The sequence below is a fragment of the Agelaius tricolor genome, unplaced genomic scaffold (genome assembly GCF_023055355.1).
Source record: "Agelaius tricolor isolate 1412-34295 unplaced genomic scaffold, bAgeTri1.0.p SCAF_4, whole genome shotgun sequence".
Taxonomy (NCBI): Eukaryota; Metazoa; Chordata; class Aves; order Passeriformes; family Icteridae; genus Agelaius; species Agelaius tricolor.
The window spans coordinates 37198979-37216025 of NW_027269264.1; the positions used below are offsets into that span (position 1 = coordinate 37198979).

General features: G+C 34.7%; 1 protein-coding gene across 9 annotated transcripts in view; it reads right to left on the minus strand.

The window, feature by feature from the left end:
- Positions 1-566: 566 nt before the first annotated feature.
- ERBIN (erbb2 interacting protein) overlaps positions 567-17047 on the minus strand; it is a 120297-nt gene continuing 103816 nt past the window's right edge. For 7 of the 9 annotated variants that reach the window (XM_071425306.1, XM_071425312.1, XM_071425311.1 and 4 more), the window contains 6 exons: positions 10582-10725; positions 9655-9786; positions 7996-8205; positions 6844-6936; positions 6159-6233; positions 567-3459 (listed from right to left, as the gene is read on the minus strand). In XM_071425306.1, the coding sequence (XP_071281407.1) occupies positions 3352-3459; positions 6159-6233; positions 6844-6936; positions 7996-8205; positions 9655-9786; positions 10582-10725 (762 nt within the window). In that variant the 3' untranslated portion in view covers positions 567-3351. The remainder of the gene's footprint in view (positions 3460-6158; positions 6234-6843; positions 6937-7995; positions 8206-9654; positions 9787-10581; positions 10726-17047) is intronic. The other 2 variants (XM_071425308.1, XM_071425310.1) reach the window with 1 other exon arrangement.

Here is a 17047-nt window from a genome sequence, read left to right on the forward strand (position 1 = left end):
GATAGAGCAGTTTGGTGAGCACCTGGCATCAAGGCAAGGTTTACCCACCACATGGGGTTATTCACAAAAACATTTCCTTGTTGTGAAGAACCCAGTCTTGCAAGGAAATCACTTAGAACAGACCTGTGGACACTGAGATGCACAGAGCCAGGAACACAAATAAGACTTTACTAATGCATATTGATTGAGTACTGAGGTCTACAAAAACTGTAGATTAATAAATAATGTTATGGAGAATTTTTCCTAAAACTTAAATAAGTCAATTTCACACAGCTTTAAAGAGCATTAGTTTATTATCTATTCTCCATGTGTTACCTCAGAAACAGTATTCTTATATACAAAAATTTGGAATGTTGAATAAATGCTGATCAATAGAAACATTACATAGCTGTTGACAAGGGAATATTTCTAAACAAAACCAAAATAATAATGAATGTTTGATTCTGTGTGTTGCTTATTGCTATGTCTGTGTTCATAGAATGATTTCAAGTATTTACACTTTTTCTTAATTCATTCAAAAAAGAAACTAAAAAAGTATTTACATAATAAATACGTGGGAGACTTCATCTTTTCATTACATCAGTTGAACTGATTCTTTAATGAACTATTAAGAATAGAAAGAATTAACACAGTTTGCATCAATTCACTGCCATGCTGAGTAACTCAGGTTGCTGATGGATTTTATTCTATTCAAAATGTAGTTTACAATGCATTCAAACTGAAAAGTGCTGATATTGTCTCTGCTCCTTTGAATCCTGGCTGGACTAGTTCAGGAGTCCTCTTTCTCCCACCCCCCACAAAATCATTTAGTCTGACATGTTTACCTTCACACACTGACACTGACGAAACAAACACATTTCAAGTCACTGAAAACTCAAACATTTAGTGAGTAAAATCAGCATAATCCATGTTTTATTAGACAATTAATTTGCTAACTGACGGAAGACAAGCTTTGGCCAAGTATTTCCACAAGAAGTACTAAACTTCTTGCTATAAATCTCTACTTATATAGTTCTACCAGCCGAACAGTTTTTGGTAGAATTTTTCTGTGATACATAAATCTGAAAATTAAGTGACACAACAACATTTAAAACTTCTGTTACCATTAAAGCAAAATACAATACAGTATAATTTCTCAGTGATATATTTAAATGTACTGCAAAATGTATACAAAGTCAGTCCAAGATCAGTAAAGAATCAGTTCTGCTTTTTGGACTTTTCCCTTCTCAAAGATACAGGTTTTATAGAAGACCAAGGTAATTTAGGACTTGACTGTATGTATCCCCATTAAAAGGCAGTGTGTGATAAAAATAACATGATTAAAAGTAATGAACACATGATGTGAACATTTTGCATTTTCAATAAAAAAATAGAAACTAAACAACAACTAAACACTGAAGCCTGCCATTATATAGCTATGTTTCTCATTCTTTAAGATTAACAGCACACAGAAAATAAGTGAATTTTATCAAAATACAGCACATTTCTGCTAATATATCAAAAAAATCATTTTCTATGCAAATATTACTGAAAATCAACTAAAAAGAATTAAAATATACAAAGAGTTGTTAAAGGGTTTCAATTAAAATTATTAGAACTATACACAGTACAATAAGCAATAGTTAACATCTTTGAAAGAAGTGCAATAATATTGGAGTTCACTTATTAAAAAAGTACTGCCTGTTTATTACTGCTAGCTATGTATAATTCCTTTCTCTTCCAGCTCATTGTTCCAAAACTAAAGGAAGCTGGTGTTTTTGCTAGCTTTATTAAAAGCATTTACTTTTTGGGTTGAAAAAAAGCGCTTATACCTGTCCCAAACTACCAACTTGTACATAATTAAAAATGAACTGCAATAATTGAATATTGCTCCAATGACAGGCTAATTATTAGCCCTGATTAAAAACAGTTATCGGTCTTCTATGGCACTTTTCCCTGGTCCATAACAACCGTGTATGAATTATCACTGCAGACTATGCAGTCTCTATTCAATTACAAAGGAGAAAGATAATGTTTCTGGTAAACAAAATTAATAGAAGCATAATTGAACCTTTTATACAGTAATAAGGAACAAAGGCAGCCTGTGGTAAATCACTATTATATTAATGTAATTAGAAACCCTTTAATGACTCTGAAGTGTCTAGTTCACATTTAATGTTACCTGTAGGAACAGCCCTTTAAGAAACCTCATTACGAACTGGTGGGTTTTAAGTACACCCTCCCTTTACTCTCCATCTCACCACAGCAATTCTCCATCACGGCTCAAAGTTTCGCAAACTTGCTTTGGTTACCTAGCTCCATGCGTATGGTTTCCTTTTTGATTAACAAGGCAATGCAGAGGCCAAACAAAATCAAGATGTCTTTCATAACCTTTCCTGCATCATTTGTGTATGTTTAAATTTATATTACAGGCAACAATCTTAAAAACTGGCCATTTCAGTTTCATTTTTAAAATCTGTCAGCTTAAAATGGAGTCTTTTTTATAAAGATAAAATTATCACCATTTCCACAAAATTGGGGATTTCCATAGCAGAGAAAAATCTCTGGGCACAATTCCACAGTACAGTTGAAAAAATTATGTATGCAAGAAAACAACTAAACATGAATTACATGTGGGAAATGAATATTCAATGACTACATTAAGAACAAATCCTGTATAATATCACAAATTTGTAGTTACAGTCTTCCTAAAAAAAACACCATAAGCTTTTATTGCATTTTCTATTGGTAGACGTACACACCAGAACTAAACACTTTTTCTTCTCTCCTGATACCAGATTTAGATAGCAGATAATTGTTTCACCTGACCTTTATTCTGTCCAACCAGCACCACCTTCCATCTACCCATTCATCTATACAATGTGCACATAGCAAAGCCAACACTTCATATCCCCGTTCGTATCTACAGAAGTGGTTCAGCGTAACACATTAATATCTGGTGAATAAAAATAAAGGCAATAAACAGCTACAGGACAGACAGCCCTGCCATCTGTCCATTGGCTACAACTGAGGCTTCGCAAAGCCTTGCACAAAGTTTAGTAATGTGTATGAATTATCCAAAAATAAACCTACCATCTGTACAAAAAAACAACACAGGTTTGTTCTTGGAGGAGTGATCCTTAAATTGCTATAATGCTTAAAAACAAGTTTATTCACCATACACATTTCCAAAATTATTTCCTGTATGTTCTCTACAGTGGTTTTTCCCCCTTTAACCACAAGTTCAGTATTTCCTGTACAAATTTTGATCATAATTCTGAGTTCTTTTAATGTATAAAAATATGCAAAATATTCAGTTTCCCCATAGTCCTTCAATGAATTCTGTTGGTTTATCCCCACAATCCACGGTACTTATGAAGAAACTTCTCGCACAATGATGAGTTCCACTGCATTCTGAAAAGTCTTTAGCAACGACACTGCTTGTCCATGATCAATATTGATGAAGCTGTATCCATTAGCCTAAAGAGAAATATTTAAAATTGAAAATGACAGTCTTTATTCCATGTTAGTAAAAGTACTTAATGTACGTTTATTTAAGCCTTAAGATTTCTATATGAATGCGGAGAATAAAACACTGCAGATTACTTGAATTTGTACCTGCATGCTACAAAAAACTAAATTACCATATCAGCCTTGGAAGAATATTGCAAATAACCAAAAGAAAATTGAACTTTAAGCTATTAACATCAGACATCTAATTCATCAGCTGTCATACAGCCACACCAAAAAATCCTGAATGGGCTACAAATGACACAAACCTATTTTAAGTATCAGTATATTAGAAACGGCATCTGTGATAAATTAAAACTATTGCATCCTGTGACAAAAACCTTAATGGCACTGGGAGCCTTTTTTTGTGTTAGAGTCTGAGATAATCTCCAACTTGTATACTTGTGTGTGACTCTAAACAATATTGTTATTCTTGGACAAGTTTGTCTTGGCAAACACAGATAGGCCCAAGTGGCCTACAACAGACAGGGAAAACATGGCTATGGCTCAACTTCTCTGAGTGTACCAGAGCAAGATCATGCTCAACCTGGTAAGCAAAATGTTGCAAACGGACAAATTTGTCCATTTAAACTGTTCCAGCTTCCAGCTGTGCATCTCATCTTTTTCCCTGAGCTGATTGTGTGGTGACAGAGAACAGAGAACTGGATGTGCTCTCTGTGCCTTAGCAGTGACATTTTGAATGTTACAGTTCTTATCCCATCACTGAACACTTGCTGTTTTACGAGCTGAATCCTTGGTTAGAAAACCAGGGGTTTTCAAATCTTTCTAGATTTGCAGAGGAAGATTTACGTAGACTGTTCAGAGAGCACAAGTGGCAAAAACCCTTCCAAATCATAAATTGTACAGAATGTCCTAGCCTAGTCTTAAGTCTTACTTTCATTTATCTAGTCATTCATCATATACTATATTTTTATTAAAAATATGTATTAGACATGCATTGTAATTGCCTACTGAATGTTTTACAGAGAACATTGCAAAATCAAGCATAGCAAAGGCATTTTGGAAGAGATGGTATTCATTAAAAAAATGAAGTCTGAGTGGCTCAAGACAGAGGGGGACTGTCATTATTACATCATCACTGTGACTATCGCAGCTAAAAAGAACATGCTGTTACATTAAAAAATACTCTTTGTTATGAGCAATAAAGTGGCTTCTGATTGTCTAAGCATGGAAGAGCAACTTGTTCTTGAGCTCTTTTTCAAATTGAATTCCTTATTAAACAATAAGCAAAACCCAAGCAGTGGCAACATAAAAAAAACTTCATTAACTAATTTGATTTGTCTGCATGGCATTTATAAAGACAGGAATAAACCACAAAACAGAAATTACCTTTCAGGTATGTTCCACTTAACAAATATGTAACAAATGTGCTAGTAGTTTTTTCAAAGTTTTAACATGCTTCCTGTTCATGTATGTGTTGGTAACCCTGGGTGTTAGGTTATCACCATCCCTGTATCAGTAAGAGAGCTAGGACCTCTCTCACCCAGTGAGGAGAGACAAGCAGAGATTATTTATCGTGCTCAAGAACAATCCATCTTTTAACTGGAACAACTTAGTCTCAGTTCAGTTTTCTTGTGTGCCTTTTGGCTTTATCTTTCATTTGAAGAACCAGGCTGAGTTTTCAATTTGTCGCTGTTTTAGAATATGGTTCACAGGATGTTGTGGTTTAATCGAGATACTAGTGGGGGTTGGGGTGTTTGGTTTTGGGCTTTTTGTTTGTTCTGTTTTTAGAAAACTGAAATGCAGCAGAGTTGATTCAATCAACATTTTCATGGTACGATAAATAACTATTTTTAACAAGCTCAGGAATTTAAGGGTAGTTAGAACAATTTTCAAATGTCCCACTAGTCCATTTTGGTTAAGAAAGTAAGGCACTACAAACATACTGTTAATTTCTCTGACCCCTCCCCTAACAGCTTACGAGCTCATTTATACAAGACAACTTCAAACAAACCTAATACAGAAAAGGTCTGATAGGTACAGACTTCTTAGAGAAAGAACAACACAGCTTGCAGTCCAGAAGCCATGGCTCCTGAAATGCCTGACTTGGCTGGCCAGCAGCAGATGGGCAGCCAGGAGGTGCATGCTGTGACCAGCCTGACACCAGGCAGCAAAGGGGCAGCTCTGGCCAGGGCTTGTGCATGTCTGGCCTGCCAGTGGGGGAGAGCAGCAAAGGCTGGCAGGAGCTGCACCACGGTGAGGGATGTAACAGGAGAGTGCAACTGTGGGGAGCAGCTGTCAGGGGCAGCTGCTGGTGCTCAGACAACCATTGTTCTCAACACTGCATGTGAACGAACACAAATGCAACAACTGAATGATAGTATAGCCTAATGAAATGCTCATGCTCTGTCTCAAATGACATCTTTTGTCACTTTTTTTTGTCTTCAGTGTGAAAAATGTTCAGAATTTGAAAAAATTATTCACTGTGCTTTAATCTGAGTCACTTATTGGCGTGTTAGGTGGCAGAAAATGAAGTTTCATCCCAGAATGTATCAGGAATAGATACCAAAGAAAAAATCAGGAAAAGATAGGTAATCTATCTAAAAAGTAAACATTCTGTTCTTAGGTGCAAACTGAAACCAAACCAGTATATTACATAGGCTAGTTAATTAAGTCATTACTGTCATTAATTACATTAAGTACATTACCTGAATTATTTTATCCCCTGGCTGTAACAGCTTAGATGCTGGTCCATCTGGCTGCACTCTGGTTACAAATATGCCCTTGAAAAACAGATGTGGGAATGTTTTTGACAACTTATTTATGAATAACAGGATAGCATCAAACAGATGTAATTCAAAATATTTTTTTCAAATTTCCGTCCTAAGTAGAAGAGAACGCAATGCTATTCTACAGGTCTCTGACTTTTACAACTGCCTCCCTTTCCTGATGTTAAAAATACAGAATTATCTTTAAAGATAATTGTGACCCATCTTGGTTTAATTTGGCACATGTATATATCAACATAAATTATCTACTACTAGAAATAAAGCTGTAGGCTAAGTCACCATCTCTTTTTTAAGAGGATTCGTAATTGTGCACTCCAAAATTCACTATCTCAAATCTGCTAACTGATAACTAGAACTGTTAACCACTGCAAAAACTACTCATCTGGAATAATCATCTGTTTATGACTGATAATCATCTGTACTGTCATTCAACTGTGACCACCTACAACCTTGCTTTTCCACATAATTTTCCAATTTTCTCCCTTCCAGTCCTGGAGTGTAGTGGTTTGGGAAATATATATACACTTTCTTTTCTCCCATTGCTGAACACGAGAAACATCACAGATCAGAAGGCTATCAAGAAGCATTAGTATAGAATACTTACATCATCTTCTGGTCTGAATGGATTTCCTCTCCCTCCAATTCCTCCTGATATACTAAATCCAAGTTCTGGATCCTTGTCAACTCTCACTCGAATCTAAGTAATTACAATCAAAATAAGATTAATTGGCTGAAAAATCTATATTCAAAGCTACTGTAATGAAATTATTAGGAATTCAGGTGAATAAAACCTTTGAAATTAAAAAAAAATTAAAAAGCAGGTCAGAGATTATTACATCTCATAATATTAATGCAGAACAAGATTGCAATATAACATGATGTAGATTGTACCTAAGTTTTATTCCAATATCACTGTTATTATAATAATAAGTCACATGGACTTTAAATTCAGAGATATTTCAATATTAAGTAAGTTACTTTAATGCCCCCAGCAAATATACATGCTTATGTGAAAGAATCTCTTCCTCCTATTTCTTTGCTACCTCTAGGTAAATTTTGAAAATCAAACCTCATTCCTACTTTGACTGTAAGTGGTACATAGCCAAGACTGCCCTCTTTCTCTTGCTAGAAAAGTTGAATAAAAAACTTATTTTACACAGGAAGTGGACTTTCTCATTCTAGCACAGAATGAAAATGAAGTTATCAGGATTTTCTCAAAAAAACTCAAAGAATAGAATAGAAAGAGGGCTGTCACAAGGAAAGGGTCATTAAATGGTATAAGAATTTCTTATATACATATCTATCATAAACAAAACATAATTATCAGGTATGCATCAGATTGCTCCAACATTTTTATGGATTTTTGCTTAGGGATAGACATTTCTGCACTTGCAGGTTTTTAAACCATTCCAGATGCAAAGTACTCTAAGTTGTACTGTGACTTTGTGTTTTCTTCAGTTACTAGCTAAATAATGAAGTAGAGATAAATAAATTTAGTTGACAAATTAATTTTTAGCTCAGTAAAAAGATGCAAGTTAAAGTTTCTGCTGCGTTCAGTTAAAATTCTACCACATTTCTCTCAAAACTGGAAGGAATGTGTTATCTGAGGGACAGAATTGCTCTGAGACCTTTTGCTGGAGGTAAATCCCTATATTGCTTCTGTCACCATCTACAGAGAAATGATAATAAATGAAAAGAATGTAACAACGTCTCTGACTGACAGATGTTGTATCTGTCAGATAGATTTTACTCTTACCTCTTGCTTTGCAAACTCATGGCTTTGTCTGGGAGAGCACTGGGACTGGGTATAGGGAGGTTGGTGGGCAACTTTCAACATCAGATAATCAATTAATTGCTCTCTAGATGGATGTCTTGCGACTGATGATTGAGGAGGGAGATGATGGACTTGGCTGTAGTTTGCTGGAAGCCTCTGAGGCTGGCACATTTGTCCATTTGTTAAAGGCATCTGAAAAAAAAATTATTAAGGTCATATATTTTATAAGCACCAATCCTCAATTTTGCTTCATTAATTCAATACTTCTCATATGTGACTGCTTTTAATTTTCAGCAACATTATTAAAACTACCCTTCTGGATCATGTACAATTACATCCATTTTGTTTATAGCTATCAGCTCTGACCTACTGAACAATTTGAAAAACAAAATCTTAATTTGAGTGCTAATTTATTAGCACAAATTATACAGCCTTTGCTTTTAGCACTTGTTTTTTCACCGTTTCCCCAAATATTATTTTCCAGCAGTGCAATTGATGGTATTGACACCTGATTCATGCCATTATAGTCTGTGCTTTTCTTACAAAAAATTCAGAGATTTTGTAACAATTTCCAATAGATCATACAAAAATAAAAATTCCCACTCCCTATCTCAGGCTGGCAGACTACATGCTCACCAAGCATATTATGGTGACCACTTCACAAGAAAACTCCCAGAGGAAGCTCCCATCCAAGCTCAAGATTTTAATATCAAAATTGTAGTATTTCCAAAAAATGCTACTCTTTTCTTAATGCATATGTAATTGATTGATAGGAATAATGATGGCAAGCAGCAGTGAGGTACAGAACTGTCAAGACATACAGAACACTCCAATCATGTCACCAGGAATGATGCTGGATCTGGCAACATTTCCTCACTGAAGCTGTGTTGAGATGTGCAGCCTTTTTACCCCCTTGCCATTACATCTCATGCTCTTATCCACCTTAATTAGTCACTGATTCATCTGTAAGATTCCAAAATTGCTACACACTTGAGTAACAGATTGGCCTGCCACCCTTATCACATTAGTTAAGGGATACAAGGATGTTAAAATACTCACTCAGTATTACAAGGAACAAGTGTGCAAATTTTAACTTGTAACCATGCTATGTGAATGGACACATATCAGAATCTGCTCTGTTGAGTTTGTCAGACTGATTCTGAGAAATGATAATGTGTGTCTATAATACATTTACAGATTATTTACAGATCATATGTATTTAATATACATGCCTTTTCTGAAAACTTGAAGTATAACAGGAAAACTTTTTTTGTTGCCAGAGGAAGAGTTTATATAGGTAAAATGTATCCACAGCTGTGCAAGTTCCCAATACCCACTGTCTGTAGAAATGCAACTGAAATTACTGAAGGCCTAAGAATAAAATCAGCTTCTGCTGATTAATTTACAAAAATCCATTTAGTTTCATGCTAGGAAGACCCACTTCCAGACATGGTGCTTAGAGATGAATACAAAGTGTTTCCAACTAATTCTGGTTTATCATCACAATTTCATCACAACACACTTCAAGTTTGTTCTTTAGAAGGTTTAATCAGCTTCATATTACTTTTTAGAAATCATCTGCTATATTCTTATGAATAAAAGCAAATAATGTCCTATCCATGTTGTCATGCAGAAAACTACCTGCACAGCTGGTTTTTTGATGCTGTCTGGAGGAACATCTTTGAGACTAAGTGTGGCAGATGAGTAATTCTGCTGTCCCGAAATGAATACTTCATCCTGGCATTGATCTCCTGGAGTAGAAGCCTGGGGATGCTTTAAACAGAATGAAGTGGTAAAGACAAATGTCTTTATATAATAAAAACTAAAAATTCTCAATAGAAACTCAGGATAAAATATTTTAAGGGCTTTATCATTCTTTATCTTTTTTGATTAACTACGACATTATTTGTGCAGAAAATCTCACTAACCAAGACATACACCCAATAAAATACTGATGGACATTTAAAAATCCTACTACTGCAGAAGTGTCTTTTATCAGCAGTAAATTAATTAACAAATACCAGGGATTAAATAGTCAAAGATTCAAGGAGGTCTTCCGATGACTTTATCCTGCTCACTAGGGATGCCATACACACCACTCAGGGTGCTTATTTAAAAACTCATTTCCTCATATTTTCTGCCTACAAATTTTTTTGAATGCCTACAGTATCTTAGAGTACAGTTTATATCATCAGAATTTATTTTGGGGGAGGAAGAAGAATAGTCAGATTTTGTTCAAACCTTATCAGCCTAGGTTAAATTCAGAATGGTAATCTTTTGATCACAAATGTACAATGAAATCAGACAGTTCTACACATGTTCAACCACCTACAAAGCCAGTTAGACTACTCAACTTCATGACATTAAACTGAAAAGCCCTGCAATAAGTTTATAGCATATGAAGGTAAAATATTTCATGCCTAAAAAAATAATTTTAGCATATAAATTATGTTATTTTTAATAAAGCATTGTGCATATGTAAAAGTATAACTGCATCAATTTACAGACCCCCTTACAGTTTATTCTTTCCCCCACTATATATTGCAATAGCCTCCTGTAGGTACTCACTCGAACAATGTGCACACCAGAACCTCTTCCGTCTGCAACACTCAAGGCAACACTACCCTGGCTGCCATGCAGATCCCTAGAGCTGCCATAGTGAAAGCTGCTAACTGCAGCGTAATTGGAATTAAAGGACCGAGACAGCATGCTCTGAATAAAGAGGGGACAGATTTAACATAGAGATTAGTGCAGCATGCATAAACCACAAGACATGTTATACATGTAATACAAACATATTCCATTGTCATGCAAGATAAAACCATGCAAGAACAGTACCACTGTGATGTATAAACACAACTCAGTGACCCTATTTACCTTTATTTACTGTAAATCAGCATGCAACCAGCAGTTCACATGCAGAATTACATGTAAATAAAGTAATTGAAATATTCACGTGTCTGAAAAAACAACAAAGGTGCTTATCAAAATTTTCACGTTTTCATTATATTTGCAACATAACAAGTATGTTATAGGAAGATAAGCTGGCAGTCAAGTAAAATACCTGTGGAAATCTATCTAATTACCCCATACTATTCTGTCTCATCCCCCCACACCACTACTAGTAAAGTACAAATAAAAATTTACACAGAGATTTGACTGACTGAATTTTCTTGCTATAACCACGCTGATAATATCCAGTGCATTACAGTAATACTTCACTCAAGAATGTAAACAAGTCTCATTTAAAGGAAGAGGCTTGAACAAAACTGAGACTACCCCTGTGCTACTGTAGGCAATCAAAGAGGTAACGTGACCTCAAGAACAGATGCGACAGTGGTTTTGGTTTGAGCTTCATTAGCTTACAAACCTGACCCCTGCAGTACTACCAAGGATAACAAAACGAAAGCAAGAGACATTACCATCTTGCCACCATGGTCTTTTGTAGCTGTAATAACAAAACAAAATAAAAGACAGTGCAAAGGAAGAAATAGAAAACCTTCCATGGGTCACCTGATAAATAAAACAAAGCTATCTTGAACATGTGTCAATCCCATGAAAGAAATACTATTGTAGAAAAAAGATAGATCACAAAGCATTAAAAGCCAGCAAATTCAAAGCTGTTTTGTGTAAGGCTTTTAATTTTTCTGAATTAAAAAAGGAATGTTCAAAATAGGTATAATTGACTAAGATACTGTAACAATTCCTACATGAATAAACACATTTTGGCATTTGCCTGTTGACTGTGTGTACTAATATGAATCTGTAAATAGTCACTAGTCTTTAGGCAAACATCTGGTCTTTTGTCCTAGCTTCATCTTGTGAAACTAAAACTAGTTTAATAATCAAAGCCATATGCTTCTGCATACTCATATTCCCCAGATGATGCTCTGGTAGCACAGTCATTGGAAATTCCCTTGAAAAACAGTATTTACTGACAATACTGGTTTTATCTTGGCCGAAGTTCTTGGATAACCTCTGTCTCACGTTGTGACATAGTAAGCATTCTTCATGTATCTCTTTTACACCTTCCCTGTTCTCTAGCCAATAGATTTTTCAAGCTTCCAAACAAGTCTGCAGATGTTTTCCCTTTCTTGGGAGAGGAAGACTGTTCTTAGCATTAAAATTTACATTCACTAAACATTCAATCTGAGTTTACTGCTCCTTTAAGTTTTAGCCTAAACACCCGGGCAAAAATGCCAAAGTCAATTTTCCTCAGCTTCTTAGTGCCTCAAACCATCTTCTTACTACTCTTTTCATAACAGTGTCTGTAATTAATGAGGTGGTCTTCTTGCCCCACCACTACAGGCAATTCCTTGAAGTATCCTTACAGGAAGCTCTCAGAGGCTCCTATATCTCTCCATCCTCTGTAAGTGGCAAAAAGACTGATAAAAATAGAAGGAATGCATGGTGGGACTAAAAAGTTCTCTCTTCAAAGTGTCTCTAGCAGACTATTGTACTGTAAAGTCCTCTAGATCCACTGGGTTGACTCTCAGACAGAGCCAAACAGATGGAAAATAAATAGCAACAATCTATGTGACAAAAGAGATAAGTAACAATGCAAATTTGGATTTAAAATCTAAGATAGATATGCAACAGAGAGGGAGAACTTTCCTAAAATTTACAGAGGTATGAACTTGTACATCAAAAACTGAGATTACAATTAAGTGACTTTCAAGGTGACTGCATAATCTGAGAACTATGAACTCTCAAGGGTTTATAATATTTTTTTCTTGAAAGAGACTTCTTCCACAAATACAAGAAATGATTGTGCAGTTGATGTAGGGAAGAGTTGAGAACACTGCAAACACCATTACTCTCCTTTTCTACATGAGCACAGCACCTCAACAATAAATGAGAAGAAACTCAGAAGCTGTACTAACAGTACAAAACAAACAGTATTTAAAATGGTCACGTAAGAAAGTTTTAGTTTTACACAAGAAGAGATTCCTAGGGACAAAACAAGAGTATTTGTCCTCTACCTATTTCTCGCTGGGAAGAGAGAAACTGATGCATTTGGAGTGTGAACAGCATTCCTGTTAATTTTGTTTCTCAATGTGAGAATGATGAAAGTGTACATTTCTGAGAAAAATTCCTGAAGACTGCTGCACCAGAGAGCACACTTTCTAAAATCTGAATATGCAAATATCATTAACCACCCTGATTTTCACTACGAATTATGTATTTTTTTAGATGATACAAACTGGAATATATTCTGTCTTTTGCAGCTTACAAAAGAATTAACATTTCAGACTCCAAAAGGGTGTGATTTGGGAATTGAAATGCCTTAATGCATTTACTTAGGTGCAAGAAAATAAGTAGTGGAATTTTTTTAGGAGAATTTATAGGAGAATAATATTGTAATTTTTATAGGAGAATAATATTGTAATAGTGTAATTATTAGGAGAATAATATTGTAATATTAGGACTCTTTGGAGTCTGAAATGGCAAGCCATGAAATTTGGGCATAGAAGAGGAACTAATAATTTCAATATCTGCAGGGAACAAGACTTTACATTCTACTTATCTTGAAACAGCCTAAACTGGTAACTTAACTGCTAAGCCTAAGTATTAGTCTTTTTTATTTATTGATTTATTTAACATTACCTAGAATCAACTGCAGGGTAAAGGTGGACATAAGTAATCCTTTGTGGCAATATTAAGTGTCTAGAAATCCCTTCAGTTTTCATTCCCACTATCCACATAACAGACTCTTCCTATTGAAGAGTTACATATGGAAAAACTACATATAATTTAAATTCCACTGACAGAAAATGTTTGCAGATTGAGAACTTTTGCTGTTTACATACCAAATACACAAGAATTCTATTCCTTTTAAAGCATGTTGGTTTGACTTCTGAACTCCACAAAATATTATAACACATTGATGATTCAGATGTCCATTCAAAAAAGAAAAAAATAATAAATATAACTAAAATCAAAATGTAAAACTAACAAGTACTAAAGAGATAATACTCCTGTAATTTATCAGGATATGAAACTACGTAAAAATAATCTTCAGGTTACAATCTTGTGAACACTTAAGTGTTTTATTTTATGTATGTACAGACCCACTGAAGTCACTGTCCTTGACACACTGAAGCAAGTTTAACTAGGGAGAAGATCTGAGGTCATATAAATTAAAATATTTTTGCATGTTAAGTATGTGGCATAGAAAAATGTGTTGAAGAAAAAGTTTCAAACTTTAATTAAAACTGCAATTCCATACCAGTACTGAAACAATTAGACATTTTTCTATAATAAGGCACTGTAGACTGACGACTCTAAGAAAAAAAAAGTAGGAATTAAACTATGATCCCTCCTCTGAATGCATTTTAGATAATCTGTATATTAGGTAAGTAGTAGATAAAGTAATAAAAAACAGAGGACTTAATTTCAGATGAAATTAGAATTGAAAGCAAACACACATCTAATGAACTCTCACGTGTTTTGCAACAGAAAAAGGAAAATATACATATGCAAGGGAAGGACAATCAGACTCAGTAACTAATTTTGTATGCTCAGCAAGATCATGTAACACATATTTGCAGGTAACTGTTGCAGATACTTCTTACTGCAATTTATGGATAAGAAATTTCTCTACCACAAATGTGTGACACTAGTCTTTTTACACAGGTGGAATTTTAGTTTCAATTCCTAAATAAAAGCCAACAGGAGTACTATAAGAGTCTAGTGTAATATACTAAGTAGTAAAATGGGTACGTCACACTCAAAAAAGGAAAATATGCTGAAAAATATTACTGTTTCTAAAACTCTGCACTAAGTTTATGAAGTTGGTGGTAGGGCGAAATTGACTGCATGCTTTCCAACATCTTATGTATGCAACCACTAGAGAGCAGTTTGACATTTAAATAAGCTCCTGTATCCCCCAATAAAATATGCTTTGCACCAGGAAAGCAAATTTTTTCTTCTAATATATGCAGAATTTCTATTTACAATGGTCTCATGAACTATTTTCACCTTCATTCACTCACATGGATAATTTTAGTTATTCTCTACATTTCACAGAAACACACAATATTCTGAGTTTGAAGGGACCCATCATGATCATCAAGTCCAACTCCTAAATGAATGGCCCACACCATGACCATTACAGCTTATTAAAGGTATTACAAATGCTAGCTACTTGGCTGGAACCCATTGTTAATAATTTTTGCTAGACTTAAAACTAGTTTGTATCTTTGCTTAAGCAAATCAAACTCCTAAAAGTTTTTCCCACCTATTTCAGGTAAAAAGAGCTAATAAATAAGGAACTAGTTTCTCCAATTTGTCCAACAAGCAGACATTGTTGGACAAATTTAAGTGGGTTCACTCCTCTCTCTCTCTTCAGATACTAGATGTTATAAAAACACAATTAACAAGTCTTTCAGGAGCTTAGGAAAAGAAAATAAAACAGAACAAAACAACAACCAACAAAACCAATCCCCAAAAGCCCACCACCACACCCTCCTTCCTAATAAGCATTTCTATCTGTAAGGACACAAATGATAAACATGATTAAATTCAGTAACAGTAGAGTCACAGCAAAAGTAACACTATTAATCTATACTGGTCAAGAAAAGAGGTATGAAATATTCATTACAATGCCTAATTTTGTATTTGTAATTTTTTTAGTGTTGCATCTTATGTTTCAAAAAAAAAAGTGCCATTTTAAATCCATGAAAGCTTTGTCAAAGTAGTTTCCAATAAACGTTCCTTAAACAAGCTCTGTAACTGAACTTGTTCCTTAAATGAGTTAAAACTGGATTGTTAATTACTGGATTTTTTTTCAGATTTCAAAGCATTTCAGAAATCTGCTTTATAGATAAAGCACCCTCACCCCATGGGTAATTTTTAATTACAAACAGAAATACCAAAGCCATTATTTAAAAAGAACTAAGAAATATTCAGTTGATTGCTAGAATTTCCACATTATCATATCTGCCAGCTGCCATATAGGATCATATCTACATTTTCCACAATTCAGATTTTTTCTTTTTAAGTTGGTTATATCCTAAAGAATATAAAGTAGACAATTCAATATACACATTTACCTTAAACCCATAAAAAGTCTCAGATTGTTAAGACTGCTTTAAAAAACTTCAAGGCCAAAACAAAAGAAACATAAAAAACAGACTTAAAAGTTCTGTTAAATTAAATGCACAGCTAAAATCTTAATAGCAGTTATTCCACATAGTAGAATAGTAGAAAAAATTAAAGTTTACATATAAAGCATAATGAAAAATATTGTCAGATATTGTCAGAAGGGAATCAAGTCAGGCAGTCAGTGCCATTTAAGTAAAGGTGACTACACTGCTGCAGACCCAAACAGATATCACTGCTGCATTAAACACTGTTCCTAACTTGCCAATGAACAAGCTATAAACAACTGCAGTAGCAGGGCACTGAAGCTCTGCTTCCCTTTGTACTCAAGGATTGCTGGTATTTTTGCTTCTCTTGTCACTTCATGTAAGATTTGATACATCCATCCAGGAGAATGGAAAATGACGGAATGCACATTTTATTAGAGTTGGAACATGGTGAGATTAGTGACCCTCATGTGGGACAAGGGATCCTCACATGACAGCACAGTACTACCCTAAGACACTTCCTGTCGTGGGTGACCAGCTGGATCAGAAGAATATGTACAGATTTTGTGCAGGTGTCTATAAAAAATGAAACCCATCCCCTTCTGTCACCAGAATTTATGCAATTTGAACAAAAAATCCAACCAAAAAAAACCCCCAAAAAACAAAAAGCAAACCCTTCCCCCCAAATACTGGGATTTCTGAAGAAAAATCATAGTTAAAAGTAATTTCTCCAACCATCTCCAATTAAATTTCTCTAGCCATCACAGATATTCAAGTAGTTACCATAATAATTACAAAGCAAACTACATTCTTAGAAAAGAAACTAAAAACCAAAATCCACCTAACTGGCACAATCAAAATGCCATTTGGATACTTAATTCTCTTCCAAAGAAACATGATCTGGCTAAATGACATTCAAGCCATTTTTAGTGATGATACTTTCA